General features: G+C 38.4%; 1 protein-coding gene across 1 annotated transcript in view; it reads right to left on the bottom strand.

The window, feature by feature from the left end:
- The window catches only part of POU6F2 (POU class 6 homeobox 2), a 724,957-nt gene that overhangs the window by 373,792 nt on the left and 332,665 nt on the right, over positions 1-18,500 (bottom strand). The window contains exon 3 of the mRNA XM_090286751.1: positions 2,278-2,369. Coding sequence (XP_090142877.1) covers positions 2,278-2,369 — 92 coding nt within the window. The remainder of the gene's footprint in view (positions 1-2,277; positions 2,370-18,500) is intronic.

The raw sequence follows: 18,500 nt of genomic DNA, 5'->3' as shown, positions 1-18,500 counted from the left end.
AAAGAAGGATATAGGAAAGGGTGAAGCCAAAGAATTTGTATTGCATGCATGACCCATGGACATGAACAAAGAGGGGTGGGATTGATGGGAGAAAGGGAGTACTGGACAAAGGGGAGCAAAGGGAGAAAAATTTGGAACTATTGTAACAACATAATAAAATATACAATAAAAAAGTTAATTTAACCTTTAAAAAATACATGTTTAAGTCCACTATTTAGCCAATAGTCATGTTTGACATGGAAAGGCAGTCTCATAGGTATGTACTTTGAGCATCAACATATTTGAGCTGGTGAGGGCTCTTCATCAGGGTGACGTAGATAGGGTTCCTGCCCTGGCCAGGCCAGATGATCCACGACTTTCACTTTGCCCTTGTGATAGCTTTGTGAGAAATAATCCTATGTTCATTTTCTTTTCTTTTTTTTTTTTTTAGACAGACCAATACAAAACTCTTATGGAGCAGTTTCAACTTTTTTGTTTTAATGCAGTATGATTCTATAAAGTAAAAGGTAATGCAATATAGGCATAGTACAAAGTCCAGTGTTTAACAGCCAGGCACTAGTTTTGCCATATGTGTATTAACTGTTACCCTATCACTGAGATACAGAGAGTTTAGTAACTTGCCCCAAATCCCATGTCTAGTCAGAGTGAGGGCCTCAAGTCCAGACAGGCTGCTCCAGAGCCCACATTGCACCCCTTTCTAATCACATCTTCTCAATTCATGGAGAAGATTTAGAGAAATGGGGCTGTTTTGTTTGCACAATGGAATGGAGGAGGATTGAACCCACTCTCTGGCCATTTCCTACAGTCTTCCCTCAAGGCTCCTTCTGGAGAGCCTCTAAAGAAGCTATAGGACTCCATGAAGCCTAGTTTTTCAGAACCACTGCTCTAGGCTCTGTGGGCCTGGCTCCTAATATATTTTATAGACTTTGCTAAATTCACCCAGAATAACTGTGCCTTTTATTTTTTAAAAAAGTACTCTAAAGCACAAAAATAAACATATTTTTTAGAAACAAATACAAAACTATAAGCTGGTCCTTAAATTGCTGGTGTTATATCACTTAAAATAGTAATTCAAGATAGCAAGGAAGGCAAATGGGTAATCCTCAGACTACATACAGGCCACAGACTTGGGGGTTTTGACTTGTAGCATTCTTTTAAATTGAACTTGCAAGCATAAAGTCAGGCATACACTCTCCAGTTTTTCAAGTTGTCCACCAGTTCTTACTGTCTGGGTCTGCTGTGCAGAGTATATAATCTGGAAGTCTTAGAATTTGCTACTCCTGGTATGTACACACACACGCACGCACGCACGCGCGCGCACACACACATACAGAAAGCTGGTTTCTGATATCCCCAGTAAACTCTCTCTGGGTTTCCATTAAAGAGTAGGTATCTCCCCAGGCTTTCTCTCCTCAAACCCATGTCATCCAAGATGGACTTTGGGATTTGAGGCCATAGGAGGACTTGCTGGCACTGAAACAAGAAAATCAAGACCAACCCAAGGTCTGAACTTGGGTTTTCTAATGTGGAACTGGTGAACCCTCAAAGTACTAAAAGTGAGAAATTTCCAGGAACAAAAATGACAGCAAAAGAGAGAAAAAGGCTTGAATATCAGCTTCATTTCCCATAGAATTAGGGTGGACTCCAAAAGTTTCACACTAAATGACTGAGGTAAAAAGAAAAATAAAAGCCCAGCCTTTTGTGATTGTGTTCTTCACCTCCATATAACCATACAAGGCTATGAAAAACAAATATTAGACTTTAAAAAATAATGAATGTATTTCTTTATTAATGCAGGGGCTGTATGTGATGTACAGTATTGTCAAATCCAATAAGCTGAACTTGCATTAAAAATGCATTAACATTTTTATATTAAATCACATCTTGTATTTCAAAAATGGCTATAGTAAGGTTGAAATAACTTAATTTTCTTCACATTCCAGTCATTAAAGTTTTACTTTCTAGAAAACTGCATGGTAACCAAGAGCATAGGTGTAGTAGATCTTAAGAAGAAGAAAAAAAGCAAGATTCCAAATCATTAAAACCAATATTTTTTTGTAAAAAAAAAAAAACAAGAGAGAAAATTTCTGCAAACACATTTTTTTCTTGATGGTATTTAATAAATAATGTAGTCAGACAGCTTCCCATACAAATATTTATCACCATATATTCTCTGTTAGAGTTAATTGGATTGAACTCATTATTATTTATTTGGTTCTTTATATGGTTAAATCATCCTATATGCAGCCTAATAGAAAGCAGTTGAGACATACTGACCTGTGAACCAACCTGGAATGGGGGATGGGTCTGACTGGCCTGGTGTTGGTCAGGAGTGCTTCGGTCTGATAGTGCCAGGTTTCCCCTGGCCCCTGGAATTCAAAAGAGAAGTACTCCTTTAACATACAACCCAGCCTGCACATCACATAACATTAAGGCACAGATGATATACCAGAGTGATCTATCAAAACTCCAGTGTTCAAATCACTCATCAACTACATAAATTTTGCTAGTGAACATTCAGGATGGCCAGTCATTCCAGGAGGTAGCAGGCTATGACAACAGAGAAAATGATACTATCATCAGTGGTATTAATAGGCTTGCACTATACATCAGTTTGCATGAGGTAGGCCAGTGCATTGTTTGTGTGGGAAACTGCATCCTTTATGCATAAATGGGCAACAGCTAATCTGATTTCCCAAAGCCAGAGAAAGTATGATCTCAGACATGATTTAGTACAACTATATTATTTCTTAATATGACTTCATACACTTAAGCCCTTCTCCAGACACCTTCAGACAATGAATCTTACAAATGTGTTTTCCTAAAAACAAAGCCTTTTTCAATGTCACCTTATGTTATGATCTAAAGAAGAATATGGATCTCTTTAAACAAACTTCCTGGGTGCTAACTAAAATAGCAGGAACTCTACATTAGCTGCAAGGAGCACCACTATGCTAAGCATAGAACACAACTTAATTCCTTTGCTGAGATCCTGTTGGACACCAAAGCATGAAAATGAAATGCCACCAAAATAGCAGAGATTTCAAGCCTTCTTAAACATTATAGTTTCTCTGTGTGGTTTTATGTGTTTTGTTTCAAAACAAACCATGGCAGGTAAGATAGTGGCAATAACAATAAACACATGAATAAGCAACAAACAAATATAGCTAACATAATTTTTTGAAGGTTTTTAGTTGGTAACTTTTATTTTTTTGGTAGTTGAAATCCAATTCCAAGCCATCCTTAACAAGGCCCTCTTTCCTGATATTTGTCCTATAAATAACATGTGGAAGACAACTCTGTTTACTGGTGTGCCATGGATGACCAAGAAAAAAAGAGAATGGGTCTGTCACACTTATAAATTTTAAATAAGGTATTATTGGCTCACTTAAAACAAATTCTTCTCTATATTCTCCAAATGGACAGACTTATAAATAATGGAAATGTGGAAAAAAATACTTCAGCACATTAAGCTACAAATAAAATTGACTGCTACATATTATTCAATTGACTTCTATCTCCGTTGTGATGTGTCAATCATAATGGCATTTTATAATGGGATTAAACAATAAATGTGCAAAGCCATTATGCATAAATCTGAAAATCTGATTAATTTGTTTTTCTGCAGAAAGTCAGGAATAGACATTGCTTGGGGAATACTTACAAGCATTCTATTGAAATTTCTAAATTGATTTAGAACAAACTAATAAAAACACAGACTTGCTGACATTTTATAAAGTGAATTCTGTCAAAATATGTTTGACATTTTAATGATTGCTGTCATTTAATAACAAGGGTAAGATGACCCATCATAAGATGTCAGTAATTTCCCCATAATGTGCAGGAGATATTTCTTGTAAATTTTTTATGTGTGATTTACTTATTGTGCTTGTATAGCAGGGCACTTTAAATTGGGAGGTGTTTTATGCATTATAAATCTCACCACTTCTCTTCTTATATACCTAAGTCCTATTTTACCTTAAAATTGTCAGCAGAGCTTTATGTACTTTTACAGAACTAGCAAGGTTCAAGTGATGCTTTTGGTAAAATAGTCAGATTCAGGTAAATATTCAGGTAAATTTTCAAGTGGCTAAAAACCCACTTTGTTTTAGTCTTTGAAGTTGTTTTAAAATTTTAGTTGCTTCCCCATACTCACCAGGTATGGATATTTACACCAGACTGTGAAAGGAGTTCTACAGTGCATGGAAAAAGAGAAAAATCCTTTTACACAATTAAAAAAGATATAACATAATTTTAAAAATTGTCCATGCTATGCTAGGCTCTTCAGTTTCATATTTCTTTCATGAGTACCGTGCCCACTTTTGACTCTGTTCCTAATAACAAAGGGTTTAGGACTTGTCTTATTCAGGCACTATGTCAACAAAAGTGTGTCTGTTACCCATAACTTTACACAGATTACATTTGCTTATATTTTATTCTCTGTTGCTGGAGGCCCTCACTAGCACACAGCAGCTTTTTTTAAGGCTTGTTATTTTCAAAAACCCTGTTCAGTACGGTACAGGGCAATTGCACACAATTTTATGTGTAAAATGAAGTCTTTCACAGGCTCTAGAGGAGATTATATATGCTTTCCTGCCTGGATCAAAAAGTAACGTTTCTTCTTAATGCACATCTCCATTTTCCCCAAACACATGTATCACGTTTAACTTTGCAGAACTATAAACTAATCTGTCTGGTTGTAAGGCAGCTCCCAAATCAAGGGTCTTCTTGGAGCCAGTGGGAGAATCCAGCAGTCAGATGGATAAATGACATAGCTAAGGGTTTTAGAGAGATTTAAAGCTATTTCCATGGGCACAGACATGAAAATATAAATTTAAGATGGGTTGGGCAGCTTCCTCTTGACCAGCATCATAGGAAACGTGTTACCTCTTTGGACACCAAGAATGTCCGGAAAGCTATTTGTGCTCTGTTCTGAATTTAATAGACTGTGTTTTTCAGGCAGCAGCTGTGAACACCAGTAGGGCAGATACTGTGTTCCATCGTTCACCACTCATGCCCAGGCCTGTTGTAGGCATTTCACTCACATCGATTAAATATTCACTCAATAGAAACTTGGGGTTGGTACAATCTGTTCAAGAGAGGTATTGACATCCACCTGACTATTTACAACTGTTTAACAGAAACCTTGGAAATATCTTTAAATTATTAGCTTGTAGGCAAATTCGACTTCAATTCCAATTTAGATATTAAAAGCAGTTTGGTGTACAGTTTAAAAGCAAGGACTCTTAAATTTTAAACTTGGCCTGGGTTTAAATTTTGCTCTGCCACTTCACTAAGTATGTGAACTCGGGCTTGTTTTCCCTCTTCTTCATGTATCAGCCTCTGCTTATAAAAGCCTGAGAAAATAATAGTACCACCCTCATAGGGTTGCTATTGTGAATATTAAATGAGAAAATAAGTAAATTTCTGGAACAGTGCCTACTTGTCACATATGTGTTATTTCTCTTGACTATTCTTATTTAACAAGATTTAGTTTGTATTTAATATATTTAATATTATTTAATTTGCCCATAATATTCACCTACCCCAAGTCAACTAAGTACATACTCCCCGTGTGTACAAATGCACATTCCCTCACACACCACCCTAACTACATACTCTGTACCATTTGATGAATGTTGGTAAAGGAACTAAAGAGTTGGGCCTTTAGGAGCCTATAAAGTGAGATGTTTATATATAATGCTTCCTTTAGTCCATAGTAGCATGATCAGAAAATATAGCAGAAGGACACTGGCAAATAGCTTCCAAATTCTCACACAGACCTTGGCTTAGACCAGTAGTTTCTTACCCAGGTCTGTGAATCAGAAGAGTCTGCAGAGATTCTTGAACACAGAGGCTCACATCTCATGATCATGCAACAGATCATCTAAGGGGTGGCTCACATGTGTGTTTTGTAAAACTCCACCAATGATTGAAGACCATGGGAGAAAATAGTGACTTAGACTGATGGGGCAAGTCTGAATCTCCTTTACATAGAAGATGCATTTCCAATTAGTTTTATGAGCAGCTGATGGGTCATCAGCTAGCATTACCTGCTTGACCTTTCAAGTTTCTTCACCTCCAACATTTTCCCATCATAATCCTTGTGGATTTATAGCTTAGCAAGGAGAAGAACCATCTCAGATACATCTATTTTGCAATTATGATTTGTTCACTGTTAATTCAAGGAGTATAAAAACTGATTATAGATGGATTATAATATAAAATTTAAAATACCTATTTAATAGGAATTAATTCTCTGCAAATACAGGGACCCCTGCTAAAAGTTTATTATAGGAAAGATAGGTCATAAATGGTGAAGATACTGAAAGACCGATTAAGAGTTTGGCTGGTAAACTAGGCTAAAACTTATTGGGGGGGGGTGGCGATTACATTTTCATCATATTGCTTTATTTAAATCTGCAATTGGGTAGTTGGGCTTGATCTGAAAGTAACACTATTGTTCTCCTAGAAAATCTGGCAATTAAAAATGCCAAAGAGCATGGTTGGTGCTAGAATACAAAGGCTTGTGTCATCTCGGAATTGCTTGTACTTTTGCAGTGTGAAAACTGAATGCCAAATGAGCATCATGTTTCTGTCTGGTATTTATGAAAACAGCATTGATTTAAAAATATGGATTTTAAGGTAACTTTGCAGGAAACATCCTTGGTATTCTTTCATCTAGTGTATTGTTAGATTCTCCCCACACCACTGGCTGTCTCACACACTCTTCCAGACTACAATATGTTTATAAGAGACTCCCAAACATCAAATGTACATATCCCCCATCTAAAGAATGTAAAACTTATTTTTATTTGTTAAAATACATGCTTGTCAGTGCACTGGTTTATTCAACACCATCCTCTCAGTGTTGATCTCACATCTGAAACCTGGAAAGCTGCCTGAAGATCACTCTGCTCTGGAGGGACTGGACTTACCTGCAGAACCAAGAGGGGTGTTACCCCAGGCCCTGGACTCTTCCTTTCAGAGTCCTCCTGAGGAGAGACCCTCATAAATTCCACCCTCCCCACCCAACTCAAGGTCAGATTTCCTGATTGACCATCATTTGGTATAAACGGTTTTCATTAAATAAGGCAAACTAGTCTTGGCATCTCTTAGCTATTCTAAAGTAAGGTAGATGTGTGCCCCAGTATAGTTTTAAATCCTACCCTGCCCCCTATTTTGGAGTTGACTTTCAAGTAAGTCATTTTAAGGAACAAACAAAACATTTTTAATCCTGAGAGGGTATACCCTTTTCTGGAGCCTTATCACATCACCTTTGCAAAAAGGATTCAATGACCATGGCATTGAGAAGGAAATAGAATTGCAAATGTGAATTGCTCACCCCAAATAAACCAGTTGTACCATCTCCAATGTGGCAGACACACCTCCCCATTCAAATGCACAATATTCTCTTGTTAATGGCCGATATATTTTTAATGACTCAGGTTCTGCAGAGAGAGGTTTTGGATTACTGTCCTCTCTACATTAGCACAAACATAATCACATGAAGGTTACAGGGATCCTTCAGCTTTTCCTAGTATTCATACCTTTTTTACCAAATTGTTTGCAGTTTTCACCAGTGAGCAAGGTGATGCAATGTTTGCTTATTATAAGATGGGTTGTTGAGTATATTATTATTTTATGTTAGGCATATGAACCCAGCTAAGCAGGGCAGTAGTCTCCTCTAAATTAAACTTCCTTTCCTTCCAATTTCTTCAAGATTACTAAATGCCAAGGAGGGACTTGGCATTTAGTGAAGGTGTCTATAAAAGTCTTTTCAGAGACATTGCCACTGTTTGTCACTTTTTATTGCCAGGAGGGAGGTCTTTATGATATTGGCCACACACATATTTATGTACAGAATACTGTACAGAAATCTAGTGGAACTGGAGACTCTAAAGTAATTATCCACAGTTGAAAATCAAATATTCATTAATTCACATAAGCGTTTGTGTGTTTTTGTAAGTTCTCTTGTCAAGTACTTGTAACTTCACCTATTGAGGTCTAGAGAACAGAGAATGTCTGATTATATTAATACACAAAATGAATTCCTTTCTTCTTCTAGCGGTAACTTATCCCACCTCTGGTGGAGGGAAGTCCAGTTTTCTCTGTGTGAAGGGTCTAGGTCTTAAGTGACTCTAATTGATGATCTTTATTTAAAGGCTTCATAGAAGCATGAAATGTCAAAGTGAGATTTGGGATATCTAGATAAAATGCATAACAAGAAACCCTACAAACCCCTTATTTGGACTTGATTATCTGAAAATGTTTTGTAATATTTACCAAAATTATTCAATATTTGCTTGAGTTCTACGTGTAGATTTAATCTATGTATGTTATAGAAGACTTCTTAAATACATTTTATTCTTTCAAAATTTAAAAAATCTCCCCCAGTCTTCCTCCACCAATTATTTAATCACATACATTTAATAAAAGCAGAACTGATGTCCTGTAATATCCAGGTTAATAAAGGTCTCAATTTCTGTAAATACTTTCTTTCAGAATAGATAAAAATGGAAGGAGTCATCAAACATTGGCAAAATTCCATGACAGACTCTTGGCATATAGGGAGCTTTGGGGTATGGGTTTTTCCTGAGTACTGCTATGTCTACAATAGTATAAGTTTTTTTGTGGCAAAGACTCTTTTTAACTCAACTTTGTACCTTCTGAAGGCCAGCTCTGGGCCTTGGCAGGTGTGTATATATGCATGTCAGTGTTTGTGTATATAATTGTATGTTCTTGGCCACCTGCTCCATGCCTCTGGCACTCCCAGACTGTTGGAAGCCTAAGTATCGCTGTCATCTTCTCTCTTCTGCCCTTCTCAGGGGTCTGACTCAGTGTACAACTCAAAAGGGGATAGTGGTATGTATCAGAGTAAACTGAAAAAAATTTAGACACAGGTTTAAACTGCCTGAGGATGTTTTGCCTAATCTAAAAATGTCTTTTTTAATCCATATTCTCTTGTTAATAGCCAATGCATTTTTAATGACTCAGGTTCTGCAGAGAGAGCTTTTGGGTTACTGTTCTCTTTTCATTAGTGCAAACATAATCACATGAAGGTCATTGCTACAGGAAATATTCCACACTGTACTCAATCAGGGATGAAGTCTTTGCTCACAACTGATTGATGGGACTCTGGCATAACCCTATGAATGTCATGGTCATATATATCCTGTGTGTTTATGCCTATCTACAGAGCTCCCTTTCTCATGCTCCATCTATGCTCAGTCCTACACCAGGGACAGCTAGGTAATCTGTGGAGCTGATGAAAATGAAAACGCAGGTGCTTGGTCTGGGCCTGGGAAGTCATTATCCTATCCCAAGGGCTGCTGCTCCAACTGATGGCAGATGAGTGAAGCCAAGGGATTGCAACCTCTCTGCTGGGATGCACTAGACATCTGAATCAGGGGTAAACATGAATCCCCTTTTGAGTTGCACACTGAGTCGGACTCCTGAGAAGGGCAGAAGGGAGAAGGTGACAGCCATACTTAGACTTCCAAGGGTCTGGGTGTGCCAGAGGCATGGAGCAGGTGGCCAAGAACTCACCCTCTCCAGAAGAGGTGAGGAAGGAGCAGCTAGACCACTCAATGCTCCAAGCCACCCATCCACCTACATGCTGTTGTTGTCCCATCAGACTTTATTCACAAAGCATACAAAGATAAATTATTAAGAATCACAATATGGTGACCTCGGGCACTAAACCTACTGGGTCTGGAGCCCTGTGTGCCTGCAGGTTACTGACCCTTAAAGTGAGACTTGCCCGTAGGTCACTGTCATCATCTATGGATTCAGTTTCTATACAATTCTGGGATACTAATTTTTCACCCAGAAAACCTCCTTAGAAAAGGTCCTCAAATTTTTAAAAATTACACCTAAGTTTACAATTTCATTAAGACTTGTTTTTCCAAATCAGTGCAAATTTTAAATAGTATATCTACAGAGGAATTTAGATATGGCTTTTTTTCTCCAACAAGAAATTGAACTTATATATCATTAATGTATCTATATTACATTTTTATCAATGGCTACCTAAATATATCATTTGGTGAAAAATTAAAATGAAATATTGTTTTATTTTCTATCAACCTTCAGTTACCTATGCCAATAATGGAGAGATGAGGCACGAATTCCTCAAAAGAGTAATCTTATTGAAGATGTCACATCTCTTCTCAGTTGTAGACCTAGCTCTAACAAAAGCAAACAAAGCCTGACTGTCGGCTATATCATCAACAAACTTGACAAGGGGCCATCATCTAGATACTCCAAGGCAATGTAGTTAGCTGTTTTAAAGTTCTCGCCAGTTACCTACCATTGATAAAGCATGCAAGAATTACTAGGAACTGACTTTAAATGTGCTTGAAAAATGTTCAAATTGTTTAAAATCTCCTTTAAAATATTGGTACTAGCTTAGGTGAAGTGTGTGTGTGTGTGTGTTGTGTGTGTGTGTGCACGTGATATACATGTTTTGGGGTGGGGAGATGAGACTGAGAAAAGGAAGGGGAAATAGCCTGTTCTTCTTACTTAACACCTGTATTATTAGTACTATGGGTTCAAATGGTAGGGTCAGAACTCTTTTTTTTTTTATTGTTGTTGTTTGTTTGTTTTTGCAGTATCCTATCCTCCAGCTTCTTCCAGCAATGTTTGGGTTTGTTTTCATGTATCTGCAAGGCTCTCTTTGCAGCCTTATAGGCCTAAGGGCTGCCCCATTAAAAACCTTATCATGAATTTTTTAACTGTTTTCAGTTTATTGAGATTCTTAGCCCAGCAACCCCACATGTATATCTGGCAACCCTAGTGTGAAAAGGATGTGGGAATGCAATAGAGATAGCTCGTCATAGTAACATGAGTCCAAACTCTGGGCTCAGACAAGTTAGATGGAAATCACAGTGATGTATTTCCTAGCTGCCTTCCAGAGGTCTGAACTTTGCAGATCCCTTAAGCAGCAAGGAGGCCACTGATATGACAACTAGAATATGATTTAACCATTAACTACAGTAGAAAAAAACATTATTTCAATTGGAAATGGTGGCTTCTGACTGCAGTCACTTCTGATAATACACGTGGTACAACATCTCAGAGACCCCCCAACACAGTAGCTACATTGTGACTGCAAAGAGCAGGTGATTAGATAACCACAGAACATTGACTTTGCTTGACTTTGAGATTTCATAGGGCAGTCAAATTAAAGGAGCACAGTAATAACTGTGTGATTAAAAAGGTCTCAACATTTAATTTTGCCTAGTAAAAACATCATTAAAAACTGTTATGCACTGGCATTATCATACAATAAAGACATTTTAATGCCCTTCCCCTTCCCCAAAGGATGTATTCTCCGTTTGCAGGACAATCCTTTAAGTTGAAGAAATTTAGCCTGATGAAAAACTCACTGCATTAGAATTTTTCTCCCCCTTCAACCAGTGTCTGTTTTGTTGTGGTGGGACACTTCTCTATCACAGAGCATTTGGGAGCTTCTGGGGACATGGTAGAATCTGTGGAATGAATCAGCATGCCCTCTCCCTCTACTCCTGCAGGCACAAGCAATGTCTGACCAAATGAAGTGTTTCTTCTTTTGAATAAACAAGTCCTCTTTTTCCTCAATTCTTTTATTAGAAACATCACATAATTTTCTTTATAAAGTTTTACGTGTCAAGTAATGCATTAATTATTATATATATATATTATTTTGTCAAGTCTTATAATAACCTTATAAGGAGTTTATGATTATTATGTCCATTTATACAGGAAACTAAGCTTTATAGAGGTTCACTCACTTTTCTATTACATAACAAGGAAGTGACAGACAAGCAACTGTATCCCAAGCTATCTGATTAATGGAAGGCCATATCTTCATCACCTAGACTATCTACTGCTCAAATATTTTCTAATAGCTACCATTTAGTGAATACTTAGTATGGGCCAGACTCTTTGCTCAGTATTTTATATACATTTTCTCATTTAATATCCACAGAAGCCTTGTGGTGTCAGGATTATCACTCCCATTTTACAGATGTGGAAATTAAGGTTTAGATAAGTCAAATAATTCATGTATGATCCCACAGTTACTGAGCGACAGATCAGAATTTAAACCCAGTTCCATTAGATTCCAAGACTACACTACCCTATGCATCAAATACAAACATTTCAGGAAGACAGAACACAATAAATACCCAATGCCATGATAGAAATTGTGTTTTTAAGATATTTGCCTAGTGGAGCCTGACTCCAGAGACCTCTAGGTCCAGGTCTGGGAAAGTGGATGATGGAAGAGGGAAATGGCATAAACAATGGCTGCATTCTTAGTGTAGGATCTCCTTATTCAAGGCATGATTTCTGTACCACCAACATCAGAATCACCTGGGATGTTATAAAAAACGTGGGTTTGTAGGTCCTAGTCCACCCAGGTCGCAGACCCACTGAATCTGAATCTGCATTGAAACAAAATCCCCAGGTGATGTTTGGAGTTTATAACTCCTCTCCCTCCCTCTCACCTTCCATTCTTCCATCCTCCCCCTCTTCCTTTCTTTCCTTCATCGCTCTCTCCTTCCCTCCTCCCTCTCTTGTTTCTCTTCTCCCTCCTTCCTTCTTTTCTTCCTTTCTTTTTTCTTTTACCTGAGGAGAATTTAAGTATAAATTTACCTAAAATACCTAACTTTTATCCTATCTCACAAATGTCAGAGTGAGCATGGATGAAAATGTAGGAAAAGAAACCATTCACAGGGAATACTCTCAATCACAGCAATAACCTTTGACCATCCTCATTCCATGTGCCTGGTGGGAGGAATCCCAGTAAAGAAGTTCACAGCAGGAAGAACTGGTCTTACATTCTTAAAGGGAAGTGTAACATATTTATCCTTTTTAAAACACAACAAAACTGAAGCCAAATGTAGCCCAATACCTTGGCTCTGCAATTTATGGCAAGTTTCCTGACACTTTCTTCCTCCATATCCTTATCTTTGCTTTTCCATTTGTGAGAGTCCATAAACATAAGTCTGGCCAATCCTTTCAGTTATTTGCTCTCAGAACACCACATTTTGCAAAAGTAGCCAAAACACCACTTTTTAAAAGGGGAATAAAAAATTGAAATCCCTTAAAGCTGAAATAAAACTTCATTTCTACAGTGACACTCCAAAAGGGTAGCATATGCAGTCACTCTTGTGTACAACTAAAGATTGGTGACAGTGGGGTCATTTAGAACTCAGCAAAGAGCAGGAAGAAGAACCCCCAGAGGAATTACATTGCATGAAATTGTAGTATCACACAGTTAGCAACCCTTTATGATAATGGGGCTCCTATGACACAAATTTGTTCAGGAAGAGAAGGGAGTCGCACGACTCACTATGAACAAACTGCCAAGTGCTACAACATCTTCCTCAGAGATGTAGTAACAAAACATTGCATCTGTAATGAGATTAAGTAGATCTAGAATATGAAATCTCAAATTAATGGCCCATCAATAGATTGTTGGTTATATTTTTCCCCCTGCTGAGAGTTGGTTATAAAAAAACCAAACAGCCAAACAACTAGTCCAATTCATGTGTCTCTGACCATTTTGCTCTCACTTAGCCTATTTATTTCCTAGCATTATTGTAAACAAAAAGCTATCCATTGCTCAAGATCCTATTAACTTGAGTGCATTCATAGATTTAGGTCAGATTCACTTATCCTTTCAGCAAATCATTATTTTGTTGTCCTCTTGTTCTGAAGATATTGTTCCACTTAAAGACAAATATAACAAAGTTCACAGAACTTGTTTAGAATATTCTTTATCATCAGTTTAACTCTATTACATGGCCATTTCAAATGTGTAACAATTTCTTTCTGTACCACAGAATACATCAGCACTTACTGGCCTTTATATATCTATAAATTTTGGCATGGAGAATAGAAATAGAATAAAATGGAAATTTTACATACAACCTCTAAAATACTCTCAAAATTTAGATTGTCTCTGGAAGTGAGGGCAATTGTATGATTAAATATTTTAATAATTCTTGTGTAGAAGATAGGAGAGGTGATGCAAAGCAAAAGCTGTGATTGATGAAAGGATGACATTCACACACATTTGCCAGGATGGGGGACTATCTGGTCATTTCGTGGTTTGGATAATGTTCCTGGTATCTTTGTCTTCAGATGGAGCGACATGGTTTTTTCCTGATCTATCATGACCAGAGTGGCCTTGTTTGATGTTGGTGTTCTATGGAATTGTTTTTGTTCTGCAGGAGGGCAGCAAGGCCCAACTATAAGTGCCAGGCCAGTTTCTAGACATCAGGGCTGCTTTTCTCCTTCTCAGTTAAAAAGTAAAAGTTTCAGTTTGAGGGTATATGACCCCAAACCATTTGGAAGATGTGGCTGATGCTATATAAGCTAATTATAATATAATTTTTTTTCCAAAGGAGAAGAACTTGGTAATGAAGAACTAGCTTCTCCTAGAAGTGTTTGCTAAAAGCAGGATATCTGATAAGTTTCTAGTGAGCCTGCCTGACAATTGAAACTCTCAGGAGGTTTTGGAAACAGAATGGTATTCTTAGTCTAGACTTAATTCTGATCAATAGGGCCACAATGAAGTAACAGAACCCATGGGATAATGTGACCATATATTTATAGAAAGTTTACTTATCAAGAAAGGGAATATGAGGCAGAATGTGGTATGTCTAGAAAATCAGAGTCCTAAAGATTCAGAAAAATTATCCACATGAGGGCCAAGATAGAGGCATAGACAGACACGCTGCTTCTCCCTCCACAACTAAGAAGAAATATGACTACCTCAAAACTAGAGACAACCAGAATTTCTAGAAAATTAAGCTGCATGGAAGTCCAACAAACAAAAATATAAAAAAGAAATACTCAACCAGGCAGGTAGGAGGGGTGGATCCAGGGTGGACAGGATGCAGTGTGTTGGCAGCAGCAAATTCGACAGCAGAGGCAGCAGCAGATGTGGCAGGAGGCCAGAAGAAAACGCAGTTACATGTTTTAAAAACTGAGAAAAACACCTGAGGAGCATGGGGGAAGATCAAACCTCATTGCTTCTGACTGTGCAAAGCAGTGGGTGTTGGGGTGGAGGAAGAAACTGCCAGTCTCTCAGCAGAGTCTGCTTCTTTAAAGGGGCCCCATGGTCCTAGAACATCCATAGACCCATCCACTCTGGGAACGATGACCAGGGCAACTGCTAGAGGGGCGCCAGTGCCATATGGAAGTGGGAGAAGTGACTGGAAAAGGGGTGAGTGCTGAGTAGGTGGTATTGTTCCCTCTCAAACCCCTCCCCCACATATAGCATCACAGCATAGTGAAATGGGTTGTCCATACTGATGAATACCTAAGGCTCTGTCCCTTACAACATAACAGGAGTTACAGTTTACCTAAGACACAGAGGCAAGCAAACACAGAAGCCTGTCATGATGAGTAGACAGAGAAGTATGGCCCAAAAGAGGGAATGCATCAAAGTTCCATGGGGAGAACTAAGTGATGAGGAGATAGCCAACCTAACAGATGCAGAGTTTAAAACACTGGTGATAAAGTTGCTCACAGGCTTGACAGGTATTCTTGAGTATGGCAGACGCATAAAGGAAGAAGTGAAGGCTATGCTAAGTGAAACAAAGGAAAATCCACACAAAACCAATGGTGAAGGAAAGGAAACCAAGGTTCAAATCAATGATTTGAAACACAAGGAAGAAAAAAACAGTCAACCAGTACAGAATGAAGAAACAAGAATTGAAAAAAAAAATGAGGAGAGGCTTAGGAACCTCTGGGACAACTTTAAATGTGCCAACATCCGAATCATAGGGGTGCCAGAAGGAGAAAAGGAAGAACAAGAAATTGAAAGCTTATGTGAAAAAATAATGAAGAAAAACTCCCCAAATTTGGTGAATAAAATAGACATACAAGTCCAGGAAGCACAGAGAGTCCCAAACAAACTAGATCCAAAAAGAACCATACCAAGAGATACCATAATTAAAATTCCAAAGGTTCAAGATAAAGAGAGAATCTTAAAAGCAGCAAGAGAAAAGCAGACAGTTACTTACAAAGGGGTGTCTATAAGACTCTCAGCTGATTTCTCAAAAGAAACTGCAGGCAAGAAAGTACTGGCAAGAAGTATTATGAAAAGCAAGGACCTACAACCAAGATTACTCTATCCAGCAAAGCTATCAATTAGAATGGAAGGGCAGATAATGTGCTTCCCAGACAAGGTAAAGCTGAAAGAGTTCATTATCACCAAGCCATTATTATATGAAATATTAAAGGGACTTATTTAAGAAAAAGATTAAAACTATGAACACTAAAATGACAACAAATTCACAACTATCAACAACTGAATCTAAAAAATAAAAAGAAAATCCAACTAAGCAAACCAGAATAGGAACAGAATCTTAGGTATGGGGATCATTTGGAGGGTTGTCAGTGGGAGGGGGAAAGGGGAGAAATGAGGACATGGTGCAGGAACTAAGAAGCATAACTGGTTGGTACAAAATAGACAGGGAGGAGTTAAGAATAATATAGGAAAGGGTGAAGTCAAAGAATTTATATGCACGACCCATGGGCATGAACTAAGAAGGGGTGGAATTACTGGAGGGAAGCGGGTACTGGGTAGAGGGGAGCAAAAGGAAAAAAATTGGGACTACTGAACAACATAATTAATAAAATATACTTTAAAAAATTATCCACATGATCCTTCCTATAACTAGAACTCATAAAAAGAAGGAAACACAAGTCTTTAAAAATAACATTCCCCACAATACAATGTCAAGTCAGAATGATTTTCATTTTCATTTTTATATTACATGTGCTATATGTATGACTCTGGTCTTAAGTTTCCTCAACTATAAAATGGATGTAGAAATTACTGAATGAAAAATGCCCAGCATTGTGCCTGGCACATAATAAGCGTTCAATAATGTTTACTGTACTATCAATTATTATTGGAATACTTTCATAGGTAACATTGACATGATTGTCCAACCACAAACAATCTAGATAAAGAAGGAAAGAGGAGGCTATGTGGCCACAGAGGACATTCTTTAGTAGGAGGACATGAGGAGCCCATAAAATTAGATGCATACAGCTGATATTCAAGAATAAATTCAGAGACTTCCAGCCAAGATGGAGGCTTAGACTGACACGCTCTGTCTCCATCCACAACTAAGAAGGAATACAACTACCACAAAACCAGAAATAACCAGAAATTCTGGAAAATAAAACTACATGGAAGTCCAACGTATGAAATTATAAACAAGTGGTGCTCGTCCAGATGGGTAGGAGGGGTGAAACCGGGGCAGAGAGGTCAAGCCGTGGTGTCGGCTGCAGCAGCAACAGCAGCAGGACTGCAAGAAATTCCAGGGGAGCAGTCCTGGCTGCAGTTGAGACCCAACAGCTCATGATTCTAACACTAAGGAAGGCAAACCCCCATTGCCTTGGACTGTGAGGCCCAGAGGGAGTGGGGACGGAGGGAGGGGACGGAGGGAGAGACTCCCGTTCTCTCAGCGGAGACCGAATGGCAGGAATCCATCTTGGACCCCAACCCCCACACATAGTGCCACAGTGTGGTGAGAAGGGTCGCTGGGTTTTGACGAGTGCTCAGGGCTCTGCACCCCATAGCATAGGAGGTGTGACAACCCCACCCAAGAAGGAAAGATAAATGAAAACAGTCAGGATGGCAGGAATAATAATTGAAATACCAATCATGCAGCTAACGAAAAAGCAAATACAGAAATTAACCAATGAACAAATAGAAAATCTTTCTGAGACTGAGTTCAAAGCTATAGTCATAAGGCAGCTTACAGAATTAACAAAAGATACTGAACAAGATAGGAAAGGAATGAAGGCTAGTCATGCTGAAATGAATGAAAACACATACAAAACAAGTGGTGAGGAAATGAAAATGAGAGATCAACAAATCAGAACATAGGGAAGAAACGAATAGTCAACTAGTGCAGAAAGAGGAAACAAAAAGTGAGAACTATGAAGAGAGGCTCAGAAACCTCTGGGACAGCTATAAGCGAACAAACATCTGAATTATAGGGTTGCCAGAAGATGAAGAAAAGACTTAGTGAGGAATCCGGCCAAGAGAAGGCATAGACAGACATGCTGCATCTCCCTCCACAACTAAGAAGGAATACAACTACCTCAAAACTAGAAACAACCAGAAGTTCCAGAAAATCAAACTACATGGAAGTCCAGCAAAGAAAGATATAAAGAAGAAATACTCATCCAAACAGGTAGGAGGGGCAGAGAGGACACGGTGTGGTGGTGGCAGCAGCAGCAACAGCAACGGGCTGGTGGAAAGAGCAGTTACACATTTTAAAAAGTCAGGAGGGACACCTGGGGAGTATTCCTAGCTCCTCACCAGACTGCGCAGCTCATTGTCCCAGCACCAGGGAAAATCAACCTCATTGCTTTTGACTGTGCAAACCAGTGGGGGTTGGGATGGAGGCAGAAACTGCCAGTCTCTCAGCAGAGTCTGCTTGTTTAAAGGGCCCCCATGGACCTAGAACATCTGCAGACCC

This window comes from Furipterus horrens, unplaced genomic scaffold (assembly GCF_987537825.1).
Source record: "Furipterus horrens unplaced genomic scaffold, mFurHor1.1.pri manual_scaffold_9, whole genome shotgun sequence".
Lineage (NCBI taxonomy): Eukaryota > Metazoa > Chordata > Mammalia > Chiroptera > Furipteridae > Furipterus > Furipterus horrens.
This window is presented reverse-complemented; position numbering and strand designations above follow the sequence as displayed.